At 36.3% G+C, this 19,707-nt stretch overlaps 1 protein-coding gene across 1 annotated transcript; it reads right to left on the bottom strand.

Moving 5' to 3' along the window:
• Positions 1-355: 355 nt before the first annotated feature.
• Positions 356-19,611, bottom strand: LOC134726544 (uncharacterized). Its single transcript, XM_063590950.1, has 10 exons — positions 19,263-19,611; positions 18,324-18,392; positions 17,491-17,658; positions 14,826-14,907; positions 7,961-8,148; positions 7,118-7,294; positions 5,804-5,928; positions 3,322-3,493; positions 1,497-1,655; positions 356-1,293 (listed from the first exon to the last, which is right to left on the bottom strand). Exons 1-10 carry the CDS (start codon positions 19,609-19,611, stop codon positions 770-772), a joined length of 2,013 nt encoding a protein of 670 aa, XP_063447020.1. The 3' UTR covers positions 356-769.
• Between the last annotated feature and the right edge of the window lie 96 nt (positions 19,612-19,707).

Below are 19,707 nucleotides of genomic sequence, written 5' to 3'. Positions count from 1 at the left end.
AAAAAACGGTAAAACAGAAACACTAAAGACAAATTACAATATCGAACCAGAATTAGAAAAGAAACATCATATAATACATGAATACAAAATTCCTTCAAATTTTATTACGACGGTTCTTTAAAAAATATATATATCCTTTTGTTCTTTGATAATCCTATTATGAAATGTAAAACATGACAACACAGATAATATCTAAACACAATTAATATTTGATTTAAACAGTCCATACAGACATAAAAGCAATAAACTAAGGGAAGATTAACAATATGGAAAAAAATCGAAAGGAGTTTATGCATGTACAAAACACGTCTTATTTGAAAATAATGTTGAAATCAGCTGTCCAGAATACGATGAATATCAAATATTTATATTAGTTCCAATGCCTGCAGTACCTGTGTTTACAATTTCGTCGAAAACGCTGATTTCATCTTCTTCATTTTCTGGCGTATTTTCATTCCCGGAATCTGCCGGTTGGATTTCGCTGGTGCTACGAGCCGCAGTTTCCAAATCCACGTTGAAGTCGTGGCCTATAGCAGAGTTTTCGCCCTCTTCCACTGTAATCATTGCGGAATTGTTTTCACTGCTTACAGTACAAGAATCTGTAGATTTTCCTGTTTCCTCTTGTGATTGCTCCGAGCTAACCATGGTTCTTAATTTTGGACTCTTTACAGCGTTTGGTTTTACAACATCTGGATTTTCTCTCTTCTTTTGCTTTGTTTTATTTTTAAGACCCGATTGAGCTTTTACAGCCATTTGTATCCATTTTTCTTTAAGGGTATTCTTTTTTCTGTAATATTCTAGCTGCTTTTTCTTCTGAAGAAAGTGTGTTTACCGGCTTTTTACCAAAGTGAAATAAATTCAATTTTACTCCAAAAGCGTCTCCTTTTGTACGTTGTCCAGATGGCAAATTCGATTGTTCTTCAATATCAATTTCAGATGAACGATAAGATATTTCACGCCATGCGTTATTATCAGTTTCCTGGGGAGCTTTACGAAATTTCCCTGTCCATACAGGTATCTGTACGACTTCATTCTTATACAAGTCCTTAAACTCTATACTCTTGCCCACAGGCTTAATGATAGTATTATCTGTTTCAGATAAAATAGTAGCATCATCGTCGTTATCTGAAACCATTGTTGGTTCTCTGCTGATTGATACTGCCGTTTCAGTTCTTTGTGGTACTATACTATCGCCGTCTAGGAAAAACATTGTTATAACAAGTGTCGTAATGGCAAGAATCGTCATCAATGATATAGGCAGCATAGAAATAATAATTGCTCTGTAGAACCATTCTGTTTAAGAATAAAAAAATCAATTTTAATTTGATGTATTCAAGATAACTTCACTTATAACAAAACACGAATTTTGACATTTTCAGTGTAATTTTTTAACTTATTCTTCCAAATAAATGTTTTTTTTTACTTTATTTCCCAAAATTTTCATTTCATTATCCATAAATAAAGATCAATAATATATGTATACATTAAATGGGTACCTGGAGCGATATAGGCCACAACGGTCTTATCTTCTGTAAGCCTCAATATTAGGTAACTGGTAGTAGACCCATATGCATCCTGACAACATATGAATACTCTGTATGAGTCTATGTCATTGTATGCAAATGCTGGTTCATCAGCAGTCCGTATAGAATATACTAGAAACATAAATTCATAAAGAGTTCACAATATACATTACACATGTAAAATTGCCTTCAAAAAAATTTATTTGCTTCTTTTTTTGGTGAAATTTGTGTACGTAAATTGCTTTTTCTATCTCAGATTATTTAAAAGATAGACGAAAGATACCAAAGGGACAGTCACACTGATAAATCTAAAACAAACTGACACCCCTTGTGTATTCTGCCCTGAGTTATACAAGGAAAATGTAATCAGGTGATTTTCAATAAATGTATTTCAAGTCTTAAAAAAAAAAAAAAAAACTGACAACGCCATGGCTTTAAATGAAAAAGACAAAGAGAAAAACAATTGTACACATGGCACAACATAGAAAACTAAAGAATAAACAACACGAGCCCCACCAAAACCTAGGGGTGATCTCAGGTGCTCCGGAAGGGTATCTTTTTATTTGCTTCTTTTTTTGGTGAAATTTGTGTACGTAAATTGCTTTTTCTATCTCAAATTATTTAAAAGAGAGACGAAAGATACCAAAGGGACAGTCACACTGATAAATCTAAAACAAACTGACAACGCCATGGCTTAAAATGAAAAAGACAAAGAGAAAAACAATTGTACACATGGCACAACATAGAAAACTAAAGAATAAACAACACGAGCCCCACCAAAAACTAGGGGTGATCTCAGGTGCTCCGGAATGGTAAGCAGATCCTGCTCCACATATTTAACCGTTGCTGTTATTACAAATATGAGTTTAGTATACAATAGATAGCAACAATTCTCTTCAAAGTCGTTGCCAATATTTTAATGCAGACTAGTCGAGTGACATTTACTAAAGGGCACTTAATATATTTGCAACCTAACAATGCCTATACATATATCATCAAAAATTTAGATGCTTATTTTAGTTGCCTTCTGATTGGTCAAACCATACTACGAGGAACTCAGTTCTAAAATAGTCTGCTTGTAAAGTTTAATTGACTGATGCTTGTCTTTTTGTCGTAATCTTTTGACAAAGTTGGTGTCTATTCTAATTCGACTTCTTGTTATTGATTGCCACCATTGTATCTTCTTTCTCTCAAAATTGACGATAAACTATGTATGTACCATTTTTAATACTAAATACCATTAGTTTAGATTAATAATATGATGACTATCTCGAAACGATAAAACAATCCATTTTATGTAATTGGTTTCTTGATACATCTATGACACCGAACGAAACAAAGCCTATAAATATTAATTTTCCCTCAACAATTCCTCTTTCAGGCAAACAATCGTTAAAGTATTGGATAAAAAAGTATGCATATGCATTTATATGTTATTTTAAAAGTTGTTGATTGGAACACTTGGAAAATGACAATTGCCAACAGCCAACAGCCCATTACTGGTCACTATTTGTGATTCATAACAAATATAACGATCTAAAAAGGAAGGTTTGTTTATTTGTTAACTTCTGTAACACCCATGTTTTGATAGAATATTTTTATTAGGAATTGGGGTTGTGTTAAATACAAAGGTTCCTGATTGGAATGCCATACGATTGTTTTAGTTATTTCACTAGACGTTGTACATAAGCTGAAATAAGCCCACGGTGTAACAGACATTGTTTTATATATTATGATAGGCATATATATTTCATATTACATTATCCACAAATGAGATAATGATTATATTTTAACATACCGCCATTTTCTTCTTTAAACTGAAAGTTATAACTGTTAGGTAGTGTGTGCGATAAGGTACAGCATAATGGATCGTATGTGGCATCTGTTACATTGATTGTGTATAGAAATATTGAAGATTTTGTTGACTCGCTGATCTCGTGGATAGATGGCAAGTTGTTAATAATAGGTGGCTACAATTAGAATGATGTTAACATACATTATTCTACTACGTCAAATTCATTTCCATATTACGCCACCGATTTTTTTGAAGCCATTGTGGGGTTAACGCGCTGTCAATTTAGCACAAGGGGAATTGTGGTTAAAAACACAAAAAAATATACCATCTTAATACATCGAAGAAGGGCAGACTATAAATTTTCGGAGGTTATATACTTATTACCCTTAATAACGTTCAAAAAAACAAAAACGTTTTGCAAATGGAAAAAAAAGATCTACCGGTAATTCATTTGTCGAAGATATTTAGTAAACAAGAGGCTCTCAAGAGCCGGAATCGCTCACCTTAGTTCTTTTGGTTAAATCTCTCATCAATGATTATTTTGGCTTTTCAATTTATTTAAATGTTTTTTGGATCGTCCTATTTTCTTCAAAAGCCAAAAAAAAATAATCATGTTCTTCCATGTTCTATTTTAGCCATAGGAGCTATGTTTCTTGACATACAAGGAAATAAAAAATAATATTTATACTAGATACTCTGAAACTCATTTAGCCTAAATTTGGCTGAAATTGATTCAGCAGTTTCAAAGGAGAAGATTTTTTAAAGTAAGTCAACATGATGAACAAATTGTGAAAAAAATCTTTAAAGGGCAATAACTCCGTAAGGGGTCAATTGACAATTTTGGTCAAATTGACTTAATTGAAGATCTTACTTTGCTGAACATAAAGATTTTTGTAAAAGTTAACTTAGATTTACGAAAAATGGTTAAAAATTGACTATAAAGGACAATAACTCCTAAAGGCGTCAACTGACCATTTCCGTCATGTTGACTTATTTGTAAATCTTACTGAACATTATTCCTGTTCACAGTTTATCTCTATCTATAATAATATTCAAGATAATAACCAAAAACAGCAAAATTTCATAAAAATTACCAATTCAGGGGCAGCAACCCAACAACAGGTTGTCTGATTCATCTGAAAATTTCAGGGCAGATAGATCTTGACCTGATAAACAATATTACCCCTGTCAGATTTGCTCTAAATGCTTTGGTTTTTGAGTTATAAGCCAAAAACTGCAGTTGACCCCTATGTTCTATTTTTAGCAATGGCGACCATGTCTGTTGATAGATCAAAACTTCGGATACAATTTATAAATTAGATACCCTAAAGAACATTCAGTTAAAGTTTGAAAGTATTTGGCCCAGTAGTTTCAGAGGAGAAGATTCTTGAAATAGTTTACGACGACAGACGACGACGACGACAGACGACGGACGACGACGGACGCCAAGTGATGGCATAAGCTCACTTGTCCCTTCGGGACAGGTGAGCTAAAAAACTAACTAAAAAAACGACCCCATTTTTCTGCAGATCATGGATAAAATTATCAATATGCCTAAATGTCCTTGGAAAAATTAGTGAATAAAAAAAACATTTGTTGTAACGCGGAGGTTCTATTATTTTTTTTATTATCACGCACTTATTCGGTTGATATGACATAATAGAAAGGTATCTCATCCTTAATGCTGGCTCAAAACGGCTTCAAAGTTATCTATCATTTTTCTATAAAATTGTTTTCTGTGGAAAATGTGCATATGCACAAAAAAGATCCACATTGTTGTTTGTTTTCTGTTCCACTTCAGTGTTTCTGTTATTTCGTTACTTTCCTCTTATATTTGATGTGTTTCCCTCGATTTTAGTTTGTAACCCAGATTTAATTGATTTATGACCTTTGAACAGCGGAATACTAATGCTACCTTTATTTACAAGCAATTCGAAACTCCATCATATAATTTATGTTTAAACACGTTTATAAGATGCAAAATAAACAACCTTTCATTACTGACTTACATTAAACTTTTAAAGCCCGCAAAACTGGCCTAGATACATTTTATAATTCAAATATATACCAGGATGGCAAAGTTTACCCTCTTTAATAAAAACTTTCATGTCTTTTGTTTGATTTTAATTGATATCAACCTAAGTGTGATCTCTTAAAACTGTAAATTTTGTGATATTTATAGATTATCGTTGATCACCTCAACGAGATTGATTTTCTCGCTTGAGCTAGTACAGCGAAAGTGAGAAAAGCAATCGAGTTGAGATGACCAATGATAATCTATTTATCGCTATTTTACCTATGACGACGTTGTCAATTTCATCATGTGCATGTCAATTTCGTTAGCAACGCCATGTGGCCTCCTTAGTTTCTAGTGATAATTATTCCATCTCGAGCGAGTAGCATGATATGAAAATTATCACAAAAAAAGATCAAAGGAAAAATGCACAAAATAGCGATAATCAATATTACCTCAAGTAATCCTTACCGCGTTATAGGAGGCTACTGTAACAGTTGCCGATGCTGTATGTTGGCATGAGTCAGTACCAGTGATAGTAATTATATATGTCAGACCACCACCACTTGGTAATTTCGTCTGCAAGTCCAAAGTAACTACAATGAAAATAATGTTTGTATGTAAATTTGTCAAAGATATGTATTTACTCTTTATCACTATGTTTGGTAGAATTGTGATATCATGAAAAAGAGGGACGAACGATATCAAAGGTATATTCAAACCATGGTGTTGTCTATTTTATTCTATTTATGAGATTTGAATATCCTATTAGTATCGTTTGATTATTTTGTTCTTTATAATAGGGGACCATCTGGAAGGAATGGCAGTTTGATTGCTAGTTGTATATATAAAAAATTGTAGAAACATTGGGCTGACTGTATGACAGTAGTAGTCCATGTTATCAAATCTCCATTCCAAAATAAAACTTGAGTTAATAATATACCCAAAAGTGCACTAAAGTAGTATACAAATATAACATTTCCAATAAAGTCAGTATACGTCAAAGACGTGAAATAATTCCAAAGACCCATCTTTGACAAACATATTCATATTTTAAAGATTGTCGAGTGCAGGTCATGTCCATGTAACGATGACTTGGTTAATAGTTGATTTTTAGATGGGTTTGTTTCTGGTTCAAATAATGTATTCTATTCTGTCACAACAAGTTATACGGAAAATTATACGGAACAAATTACCGAGCTCTGAGGCAAATTCAAACAGGGGTAGTCCATAAAACTGACAAAATCATACGCTAACAATATAAGGAACAAGTGAAAATTAACTGCCATATAACTGACTTTGTTTTTGCATTTCCCGATAAATATGACGACTAAAACTCGTTTAATTGCTAGCTTAACCTCCAACTTGTACGACAGTTGTTTATGAAATCATTGTATATTATGATGATTGTGTTCCGTTTCTTTTTTTGATTTGCGTTGAAATCATCAACAAAACCTGTGTAGCCATAACGATCGAATAAATTTAATAAGCATTAAGGACAAAAATCAACATGAATATCCTTCGCTTTCTCCTTTCCAGAAATTACTCTATGTTTATCAATATGTTTACAAACAAATAAAAAGAATGGCGAAAGATACCACAGGGACATTTAAACTTGAAAATGAACAGACAGACAACGCAAGGTTGAAAAGAAAGGGAAAAAAACAACAATACACAAACAATAGTACACGAAACACAATAAAGAAGCTAAAGAATGATTAACTAGAACCACATCGTCGTGTTTTTCTAGATATTAGATATGTAATTTAATCTATAAATGTGTACCTTTTTCGCTTTTTATTTCACTCATTATAAACAATTCATGTTGTCCTGTTAAAGTCCAAGTTATGTTATCGTTGACATCGGTGTCTGTTACATCAAAATATAAAACTTTATATCCAACTGGTGTATTCTCTTCAAGTTCTGTTTCATTTTGAATTGGACTAAGAACTAACTCTGTATCTGAATAAATAAATCAACTATGAAAATAAACTTAAGAGCATTTTGTAAATAATTGTAAAATGTCAATTATAAGGTGAACCCTGAATCTTTACAGACGTGTCAACGTCAATTTCCTCTAGTAGAACAGTACATGCAAATATAATTTTTTGAAGCTATGTTTCCTGTTGATATTAAGAATTGAATAAAACATGGCGATACTTATATGATTCAATATGATTTATACTGTTTAGTATTTTGCCAAGGATTAGTTCATTTCGACTTATGAGATTGACGATTCTTTGAATTGGTATCACTTACTTTATTTGAGAGTCTATGATTATTTTGTCGATGATCTTTGACTGCGTACTTTTTTTGGCGTTTTTTTTATATTATTCGAATTTTCTTGATGGGACTTTTGTAAACGATTGCGCGCGTTAGGCGTACAACATGCTAATTGTTTCGTCAACATGGCCGAAAGACAGTCTAGTACTTTTTGATTTAATTATTTTCAAGCATTCACATATTCAATGACTTTGGTAACTGACTTAAACTAAGTCAATTGTAATGTGATGCACAATATTCACACATAGACAATGTGGTTCAAAGCAGTGGTGATGGAAATTATAAGTATTGAAAAGCGACATGTTTAACACTTTTTGATAACGGAATTGTTTTAATGCAATTTACTGTTTGCTGTTGATAACTTGACGGAATATCCCCTATTTGGTACAGTTGTTGCTGCAGAAAAATCTATGTCGTCACCAGCAGTGAATAAAGTATCTGGCATGTGCATTTTTTTACTTTGTTGTGGACAATCTGATCGTGTATCTGTATCACAATCCTCATAGCTTATAATGTTAGACCCACTTGAGTACCTTAAAAAAAAAGTAATTTTGAAAACAAGCGAGATTTCAAAACTAATAAACAAATATACATTTGATAAAGTTCTACTTAGATAATTCGTAAGTAGTTAAACAGACCATGCATTTTAATGCATGTGATGTAAAGCATTTATTCTTAACAGAGCAAAACCTTAAACAATCCCAAAGTTAAAGAAGAAGGAAAAGGCCTTGTGATATTTTTTTTTTAATTTTATTTTTTTTGCTTTTGGTCGGGTTGTTGTCTCTTTGACACACTCCCCATTTCCATTTCTTTTAATTATTTCTGTAAAGTTGAACAATACAAAACATATAATAAGTTATTTAAGACCAACTTTAAGACAAACAACAAGTTATGTCTTTAAGTGAATCTTTTCAATTTACTTGGAAGACGTATTGTATCATTTAATTGAACTTACTCGAGTAGTAAGGAGGGAGATCTTTTATGCACCCCAAAAACGCGTGGCGGCTGTGGCGCATCCAAATATGGTCAAACCCCGCCTCCGGAAGTGACGACACGGGTGAAAGGTTAAACAATGAATCACGCCTAGGAACGCCGGAAGTCCTAATAAGACCATGACGCTCGTAACCTATGACTCATACCATGCGACCATGAATCATCAGGATGCAAGATCAGGACATGACTCATTACATGACAATACCACGATATACGTATGAAAATTCGAGAAGTATTTTTTTTCTGTTCGTGATGATGTCTTGGAATTTTGGGTCCTCAATGCTCTTCAACTTTGTATTTGTTTGGCTTTTTAACTATTTTGATCTGAGCGTCACTGATGAGTCTTATGTAGACGAAACGCGCGTCTGGCGTATACAATTATAATCCTGGTACTTTTGATAACTATTTACACCACTGGGTCGATGCCACTGCTGGTGGACGTTTCGTCCCCGAGGGTATCACCAGCCCAGTAGTCAACACTTCGGTGTTGACATGAATATCAATTATATGGTCATTTTTATAAATTTTCTGTTTACAAAACTTTGAATTATTCGAAAAACTAAGGATTTTCTTACCCCAGGAGTAGATTACTTTAGCCGTATTTGGCACAACTTTTTGGAATTTTGGGTCCTCAATGCTCTTCAACTTTGTATTTGTTTGGCTTTTTTACTATTTTGATCTGAGCGTCACTGATGAGTCTTATGTAGACGAAACGGGCGTCTGGCGTATAAAATTATAATCCTGGTACTTTTGATAACTATTTATGCAACCACAAAAACGCAAGGCGCTAAGGCGCTGACGTCATATGAACAGTAGAACTCACGTAGATCTTTGCCAATTCTAGTATGAAGGGCTATATATCAAAACGGAAGCACCTGATGTCGGATTACGACTCTTGGACCACCATATGATGAATCCCACATATGGAAAACGACCACAATACCCTATGACCATATATGGAAATTATGACCAAATTTGGTAAAAACCGTATTTTCACTCGAAATAAACATACACGACCATATATGGAAATCGACAAAAAAAAACCTATGACCCTATATGGAAATCATGACCAAATATGGTAAAAAAATTATTTTCACTCAAAAATCAGATCATATATGGAAACCGACCAGATACCATATGACCATATATGGAAATTATTTCCAAACTTGGTAAAAAACTTATTTTCACTCAAAAATCAAAATAAAATACATGATCATATATGGAAACCGACCAGATACCAAATGACCATATATGGAAATGATGACCAAATTTGGTAAAAACCTTATTTTCACTCAAAAATCAAAATAACATACATGTCCATATATGGACAACAGGTCACGTGATCGTATCGAGGAACGTTAACTCTGGTACAAAACAAGGGAAGCAACTCTGTATATATATCTCTCGTGGGGTCACAATTCAACGTTCGAGGCAAGGTCACGTGATCGTATCGAAGAACTCTGGTACAAAAAAGGGAGGCAACTCTTCATGGTGTGAACGTCAATCACCGATTAATCGTATCGTGTTCGGGGCAAATAGAAAAAAAATACCAACGCAGATGTCAGTTTCATATATATTTATTACATTCATTCGTACAATGCAAGCAGTTTGTCGTCGTTACTCATCAAGTCTCTAGGGGAAAAATCTTTCACAATGTCTTCCATGCTAATGTTTCTATATCTCATCTTCACGAAATGTACACAATAGAGTCCGCACGTATCGGATGATCCCGGTTGCACTTGAGTCGTACTGAATCTGTATTGAGGTCCATTGGCGATGAGCACGTTCCTGAAGCGACGATGGTAATACTCCGGAGAACGTCCGAGTGAATCGAAGAATTCTGCCGGTCCCGTGGATGGAAAGTGAAACGCCACCCAATGCTTCCCCGGTCCATCGCAGGTATCCGTGTTGACGACATAGGTCATCGGTCGGTGCGAGATGTCTGCGGGTAACTCTTCGGCACAACGTACGTCCACCGGTAACCCTTCCAACGCTTCTTCTAGTTCCGCGTCGCTCATGGGAAGTGCGTCTTCGTCCGTGTCGTATTCGGAGGTATCCTCGCTGCTGTCGAGCCTCCTCGCCTTGGAGACCCTTTCCTCCTCCTCCCTGCAACACGCATGCTCCTCCAGTCCGCGGCGGTGTACAAAGACCAGTCCGCATTCTTCGCAGGCGATCAGATCGTTCGTGGTCGTTTCTTCCGTTTGGGTCGTCTCCTCCTCTCCCGCCCCCGTCAGGACGTTCGTGCGCAGTCTCTCCGTCTCGGGGGTCTCCGGTTTGACGTCGACGAGGAGATAACCGTGTCGTCTTCTCGTGGCCTCGTCGAATTGTCGCAGGAAATGTTCGGATCGACCCGGGTACATCTGTCGTGCCAGGGTGGCCACGGGCTGTCGATCGATCGGATTGTCAAAGAGGACCATGTAATGACAGTTTCTTCTCTGGGTGGGGTCCTTTCCAAAATACAGGTTCTGGTAGATGGCGATCACGGAAAGATTTCGATGGTGACTTCCTTCGGTGAAGAGATCGTTGATGCGGGTGTCTTTGTTGGCGAGGGTCATCAGATCGTCCACGTTGCGCACTCTCGGATCGAAGAAGTCGTCGCTCTCCAGGTCGGCGGGGATGCCTCTCACAAACTCCACCGGCGGGTGCACGCCGTCTCGTACGACGTCGTAGAGGGGTTGCCACATCTTGTACAGCCAGACGATTCTCTGCGGCGCCGGTTCGCACATCTTTTCCGCTTCTCGGAGGGCTTTCGCCACGAAATGCGTCTTGCCGCAAAACGTCGGACCCGAAACGATCATGGTAAACGGGTGTCGAAACAGGAATGGACCGGACGGCGGCTGTTCTCCCACCGCAGGCACGGGCGGCGGCGGCGGTGGCGGAAGCGGCGGCGGCTGTTCTTCCACCGCAGGCACGGGCGGCGTATTTCCACTTCCATGCTGATTGCGATAATGTCTCAACATGACATCTCTCTTAGAAAACAGTCTATGGCAGGTAGGACATTCCATGTTTATACTTCGATATCGAATCCGCTATCCTCTTATAACTTTTTTTCTAAAATGCAGCAAGCAGAATACGTGATCGTCCTTGAATCGGCACACTCGTAATCTATCGTCTCTGACGGTGATTTCCAATAGTGTCACCTCGCCTCCTCTCGTCGTGCGATAGAGTGGTCTCTCGAAGACGACTTCCATCGTCTCGTCCCGTCGTACTGCTACGGATTGAAGTAGTGGTAGATACGTGTCTCTGACGTACGATTCTTCCCTCACCACGTCGGAACATCGGTAGACCCTGCGCGTGGGTATTTTGAAAGTAGGCACGAACGTCATTTCCAATAGGGCACACTCCCACGTTCCATTCGTTAAGTGTGATCGAAGTAAACGTACTGAGAACTGACCTCCCCTATTCTCGGGAAAGAGATCGACCGAGTCTCCGCTATTGACGAATAAATAAAACTCGTCCATGATTAGATGAAGCCCGTGTTCTCCCCTTCTTATAAAGTTTTGAACAATACCGCCGCCGCCGCCCCCCCGCCCCCGCCGCCGCCGCCGCCGCCCGTGCCTGCACTGGGAGAACAGCCGCCGTCCGGTCCGTTCCGGTTTCGACACCCGTTTACCATGATCGTTTCGGGTCCGACGTCTTGCGGCAAGACGCATTTCGTGGCGAAAGTCCTCCGAGAAGCGGAAACGATGTGCGAACCGGCGCCGCAGAGAATCGTCTGGCTGTACAAGAGGTGGCAACCCCTCTACGACGTCGCACGAGATCGCCATCTACCAGAACCTGTATTTTGGAAAGGACCCCACCAAGAGAAGAAACTGTCATTACATGGTCCTCTTTGACAATCCGATCGATCGACAGCCCGTGTCCACCCTGGCACGACAGATGTACCCGGGTCGATCCGAACATTTCCTGCGACAATTCGACGAGGCCACGAGAAGACGACACGGTTATCTCCTCGTCGACGTCAAACCGGAGACCCCCGAGACGGAGAGACTGCGCACGAACGTCCTGACGGGAGCGGGAGAGGAGGAGACGACCCAAACGGAAGAAACGACCACGAACGATCTGATCGCCTGCGAAGAATGCGGACTGGTTTTTGTACACCGCCGCGGACTGGAGGAGCATGCGTGTGGCAGGGAGGAGGAGGAAAGGGTCTCCAAGGCGAGGAGGTTCGACAGCAGCGAGGATACCTCCGAATACGACACGGACGAAGACGCACTTCCCATGAGCGACGCGGAACTAGAAGAAGCGTTGGAAGGGTTACCGGTGGACGTACGTTGTGCCGAAGAGTAACCCGCCGACATCTCGCACCGACCGATGACCTATGTCGTCAACACGAATACCTGCGATGGACCGGGGAAGCATTGGGTGGCGTTTCACTTTCCATCCACGGGACCGGCAGAATTCTTCGATTCACTCGGACGTTCTCCGGAGTATTACCATCGTCGCTTCAGGAACGTGCTCATCGCCAATGGACCTCAATACAGATTCAGTACGACTCAAGTGCAACCCGGATCATCCGATACGTGCGGACTCTATTGTGTACATTTCGTGAAGATGAGATATAGAAACATTAGCATGGAAGACTTTGTGAAAGATTTTTCCCCTAGAGACTTGATGAGTAACGACGACAAACTGCTTGCATTGTACGAATGAATGTAATAAATATATATGAAACTGACATCTGCGTTGGTATTTTTTTTTTCTATTTGCCCCGAACACGATACGATTAATCGGTGATTGACGTTCACACCATGAAGAGTTGCCTCCCTTTTTTGTACCAGAGTTCTTCGATACGATCACGTGACCTTGACTCGAACGTTGAATTGTCACCCCACGAGAGATATATATACAGAGTTGCTTCCCTTGTTTTGTACCAGAGTTAACGTTCCTCGATACGATCACGTGACCTGTTGTCCATATATGGACATGTATTTTATTTTGACTTTTGAGTGAAAATAAGGTTTTTACCAAATTTGGTCATCATTTCCATACATGGTCATTTGGTATCTGGTCGGTTTCCATATATGATCATGTATTTTATTTTGATTTTTGAGTGAAAATAAGTTTTTTACCAAATTTGGTCATAATTTCCATATATGGTCATATGGTATCTGGTCGGTTTCCATATATGATCATGTATTTCATTTTGATTTTTGAGTGAAAATAATTTTTTTACCATTTTTGGTCATGATTTCCATATAGGGTCATAATGTTGTTTTGTCGATTTCCATACATGGTCGTGTATGTTTATTTCGAGTGAAAATACGGTTTTTACCAAATTTGGTCATAATTTCCATATATGGTCATAGGGTATTGTGGTCGTTTTCCATATATGGGATTCATCATATGGTGGTCCAAGAGTCGTAATCCGACATCAGGTGCTTCAGTTTTGATATATAGCCCTTCATACTAGAATTGGCAAAGATCTACGTGAGTTCTACTGTTCATATGACGTCAGCGCCTTAGCGCCTTGCGTTTTTGTGGTTGCATAAAACATCATCACGAACAGAAAAAAAATACTTCTCGAATTTTCATACGTACATCGTGGTATTGTCATGTAATGAGTCATGTCCTGATCTTGCATCCTGATGATTCATGGTCGCATGGTATGAGTCATAGGTTACGAGCGTCATGGCCTTATTAGGACTTCCGGCGTCCCTAGGCGTGATTCATTGTTTAACCTTTCACCCGTGTCGTCACTTCCGGAGGCGGGGTTTGACCATTTTTGGATGCGCCACAGCCGCCACGCGTTTTTGGGGAGCCTAAAAGAACTCCCTCCCTACTACTTACTCGTCTCGTTTAGTATTAGTTTTCAAACTGTGAGACAAGATAAAAGTCAAATAACAAATGGAAATTCTAAACGGAAAGTCCTTTATAAAATGGAAATTCAAAATGGAAAGTCCTTTATAAAATGGAAAACTTAAAAACTCGAACACATTAAACAAACGGAAAACAACTATCATACTCCTGACATGGTACAGGCAAATTGAAGTTATCTAAGAGCAATCATACTACTATAAACCTGTTTTAATTAAATACATCAGATTCAAGAACTGATTTGTATATTCTTTTCTATGTAATGTATATTTCTTTATATGTAATGTATTTTTCTTTCTATGTAATGTATATTTCTTTGTATGTAATGTATATTTCTTTGTATGTAATGTATATTTCTTTCTATTTAATACATATTTCTTTCTATGTAATGTATATTTACCATCCTATTAAGTCTCCTGCAATTATTGCTATCCTTTCTGTCGCTATCAACGAAAACGTAACTAACGTGTCAACATATTCCTCTGGAAAATATATGATAAGAACATAATGTTAGTCAATAAGTACCAAAACACGTTACCTTTATGACTGCAAATCTTCTCTTGTTTTAACATTCTTTGTTTATGGGCAGGTATTATGACTGTTGTGAACGTTAAATATCGCGGCAGTACCATTTTGTAAACGTAACGTCGTTCCCGGGAAATTTGACAGTTGCCGATTTAACCGTTACGAAATTCCACCAACATGTGGCGTTCGAATAACATCTTTTGTTTTCTAGCTTGTTATGAATCCTACATTTCTTTAGTTACTTGTATTTACATGCTTTATATTGTTGAATCGGTGTTGAGACGTACGAAATCATGCTTGCTTTCTTTATAATTCATATTTCTGTACGTACTGACAGTTGTTTAAATGATAAACCTTGACCGGTAGCGAACTATAATTTTACACGCAAGGATAAGTCGTGCTGAGAACTATAAAAACCGGATTTTGCGGATAACGAAACGAATTTGAACTGATTTTGAAAGATTCCAAGAGATAATAACGCATACACGAAAAACACATTCAAACGTTTTAACAATTTTTTTTCCATTTACCTGTTTTTATTATTATTGATAATTATAATCTCTGATACTTTTAAAAGTTGTTTAGTCATTATTTAATATCCAGAAACCAAAGATATTGTTTTTAAATTAAAGATTGGCAACAATCTTTACAATGACTTAAGATTATTCAGCTTACAACTACAGTTTGTTATTCAGGTGCTCTAAATAAGAGTTATGTACTTTAACATCTCCATTTAAGTCACAATTCATAAAAGTAAACCATTATAGGTGAAAGTACGGTCTTAAAAACCGTGCCTTGGCTAACACCGAACAGCTAGTTATCAGGGCCTAAAACATTACTAGTATAAAACCATTCAAATGGTTAAACCAGCGGTCTAATCTATATAAAAAAACGAGAAAAGTGAAAAACTCATGAACCACACCAATAAACGACATCCAATGAACCTCAGGTTTCTCACTTAGGATAGTTGCAAACAAATACAGTGGGTCTAAATGATTTATTAATAGGTACCAACCTTCACCCTAACCTGAAAAAATAGTGAAATATCACAAAGACACATTACAAAATATCAATTGAAATGGCTAAATCAAATCAAAAGCCATGTAATTCGGGTTTGTTTCCTCCAAATCGATTTACAACTTTTGAACATAGGTATACAAATGTGGCCTTTATGTTGTCGTTTTGTTAATATTTTTTGTGCCTAGAACAGACGTCATCTGTCTAGACTGCTTCGACGGAATTTTACAACTTCGATTGTTCTATTGTGATTCCATTTTCAAAGGTTATGGTGATGGCTCTTTGCTCACAAATATGTTTCCTTTCTCTCATTCTATAACCGGTGGTCAAAAACCTTGATCTTGTAATATACTGATAGCATGTTTGCAATAATTGTTTTTCATTTATTTTATCATTAGAAATGAGGCTGTTTCGTATTCACTTAGATTGGCTCTCATTTTGACTTCACTGAACCAATTAAAGTTTACGATACGATATTGCTATTGCCCGTTGATGTAGCACTGTGATCTACAGTTGTCCTGTAGTCTCTTATACACATTTGTCATATAGGCAAACAAATACAAAATCTTCTGGTACATGTATATCATCTATATATAAAAAAAACAAAATCATTTTTTTCCTGATTGAAGGACATTTTGATGAATTTGAAATTAAACCATTATTAATGAACCAACTACTAGTAAGCAAACAATCCTTAAGGATGTACACCTCTGAGGCGCCAAACATTTCTAGAATTAAACTTTTTTTCTTATTCTGATGGGTTTATAAGACTGTAACAAAATAATTGGTGAAGAAAAAATCATATGGAGTTGCACTTTTTTTTTTGCTACGGCCCTTTGAAAATGCCCAATTTTGATGATTTTCCCAATTTTCATCAATTTTTACCTATTTTTAGGCTATTATCGTGAAAAAAATCACAGTTCCACAATTAATTTTTTTTGATACTTTCTATAAAGATGAAGTGGGCCAATCTGAATAAAGTTTACTTACAAAAACTATAGGTAGGTGTTAATATAAGAAAGTTTTATCATATTGTGACGCTTTTTTGTGTAAAATTTACCATGCTGTCAATTTTGTACTTTTGTGATTTTTCTCAGTTTTTAGAACAAAATGCATATTATTTCAACTTTTTTGTTATAAATGACTCAAGAAACACATATCTAAGAAATTTGAAAAGACCAAAATGATATGTGATGTTCATAATTCTTGTAAAATCATTTTTTTGTATCCCTCACCCATTTTCTCAAAAATTTGGGTAAACATACTGACTTGATTGGTTGTAAAATTTGAAAATTGTATTACTCAAAAACCATTCATTGTAGATACACAATTTTTCACAGATTTATGTTTGTTAATAATATTTTTAAAATTCATTGATATTTTCTTCTTCTATTACATGTTTTGGAAATAATTCAAGAACGAGATTTCAACGAGACTGAACGAGACTGAAAACTCAGAAGAATACATCCTTAAGAGTAGTCTTTTTTTAATATCGAATTTTTATTGACGCCTAATTAAACAACCTGGAACTATAATTCTTGTAGATCCAATCAGACGATAATTAGTTGTAGACGATTTCCGGAAAATCATCATCTCTACTATTCCATAGTCCTTTGCAAAAAATGCCCACGCAGACGTCGCACCACAACAAGTAACTTGGAATGGACTGTCTGTCATAAGGTAGAGATATCCTGTATTTAAAAAAAAAGGTAATGCAAATTTGAAACATATTCTATTTGTGTAGGCACATTAAAACAATGTTTTCAGAAGAAATACACTATGATATACACGAAAAACTAACTAAAATATATTCTTTAATGAAGGTTACTGTATCTATTAAGATATTTTTACTGATCACATCAATAAGAACGGCATTTAATTCTTCATTTATGCGTAAATAGTAAAATTACGAAACAAGTTTTCAGTGTGATTTTATAAACAATAGAGCCCATTCCTGATTGAAAAGGGTAGGGGTTATTAGTATATTCTTAAATCGTTGTGACAATAGTAACAAGTTATGTATTTGAACTGCATCACACACGATTATTTCAGTTCTTTTGAACTTAAAAATAAACTTTATTTGAAGTGTAATTTCTATATTACTATGAAAAATGAAAACGAACCATACTATGTATGTAATGAATAATGCTTTTAAGACTTAATTGGGACTTCTTAAAATAATAAGTATGCAAACATTTCTCGTCCTATTCATTTTTAGAGTTAATTCTGCACAAAGACTTAAAATGAAAAAATCCAGTGAACGAGAAAAAAAAGTGAAAACTATTCATTCATTCATTATTAACATTTAATGTGGATACTACTAATTGGACTGTTTTTGGCAAGCTCTTTTAGTTACCTGAGCTAGAATCAGCGTTGCTTCCTAGATTAGCAGGGTCGTCGTAGGCAAAGAAAGAAGCTGCACAAACTGAAAAGATAAATCCAGAGAGATAATTTTCGTCTGTTTAGTGTTATTGTTCAAGAGATAGAGGAAATCAGAGTGTCATTCATCACGAAATATACAAACCGGCCATTGCCCTTGGAATATTTGAATGCAAGATACATAGGAATTTTTTTTTCTTTTTGACTCCGCTTTTAAAGAAGGCGATCATTTGTATTGCGATTTTCGTATATCTCAGGGGGAAAAAAACATATGATATCCTCTTATTTTTTTATTACACTGCCAAATAGGCGGGAGGTTTGACTAGCTATAGAATCAGGTTTAAGCCACCTCTTTTTCTTAAAATGTCCTATATCATGTTAGAAATATGGTAGTTGTTATCAAAATTCCGTTTCTATGTATGTCTGTGTTTGTTTTTGATGCAGTTCGGTGTTTTCTTCTTTAGTTGATGTATAGTTTCCATCTGTTTGAGTTTATAACCCGAAATAGTTTTTGCTTAATCGATTTATCACTATTGAACATCGGTATATTATTCTTGCCTTTATCTAAGCATTGAACATTAAGCAAAAACATGTCTATTATTGTAAGTTACAACGAATGTTACTAGAATTTTGAGTGAGAAACGAAAATTTAGACAACCAGTTATACATGCTTATATAAGTAAGTGTACCTTACAATATGATATTAAGATATTCGAAATAGATACCACCGATCCCATCGGCTCATTCCTTACTAATCATGTTCATGTTTTTATCAGATATATTATTGTATCGTATTTTAGTACCCTTGCCTTTATTCGTTTTATGAAAATGATTAAAAATAAAATGTAGCGAATAAACTTACAGTAATTGCATGGAAACCCGCTGGTGAAAAGATTCAGTGTGTCGTTAAGCTTACTCGTTGTTGCTGATCTAAAACTTGAATGAATATCGGCGACACTTGCAAGCCTTGTAGTATCCTCTTCAGCAATCATTACATACACCCCACTATCCCGAAGTTTCTGAGCTGCTTCCTCTACATCTGAGTTTGAATCAGAGTATGTACCGTCTTTGAGCATGATCAAAATGTCACTTACATCTGACCGTGCTCCATTTTCTTCTGTAAATATTGTTCCTCTTGCAAAAATAAACGCGTCTTGTGTGCTAATGGTCCCATATGACCTGTCAATGTCGTCTAACGCAGCTTCAACTGCAATATTTGATGTGGCTGTTTTAAAGTCAATGACCAAAGACACCTCTGAACTCATTTTGGCAATTGATATTCTAGTTTGATAAGAAGCCACATTCAATGTGTTCGTTATACTTTTGAAAAAAGTCATTATATTTGTTACTTGATATGAATA

This window comes from Mytilus trossulus, chromosome 7 (genome assembly GCF_036588685.1).
Source record: "Mytilus trossulus isolate FHL-02 chromosome 7, PNRI_Mtr1.1.1.hap1, whole genome shotgun sequence".
Taxonomy (NCBI): Eukaryota; Metazoa; Mollusca; class Bivalvia; order Mytilida; family Mytilidae; genus Mytilus; species Mytilus trossulus.
Note: the sequence above shows the minus strand (reverse complement) of the source record. Positions and strands in the feature narration are given on the sequence as shown.

What these genes read in the sequence shown, in the direction of transcription:
- LOC134726544 (XM_063590950.1), bottom strand. Translation starts at nt 19,611, where the DNA reads ATGAGTTCAGAGGTGTCTTTGGTCATTGACTTTAAAACAGCCACATCA. An exon ending in CAACGCTGATTCTAGCTCAG is followed by an intron (nt 17,659 to 18,323) that starts GTAACTAAAAGA and finishes TTTTAAATACAG; the next exon opens with GATATCTCTACCTTATGACA. An exon ending in TACAAGAATTATAGTTCCAG is followed by an intron (nt 14,908 to 17,490) that starts GTTGTTTAATTA and finishes TATATTTTCCAG; the next exon opens with AGGAATATGTTGACACGTTA.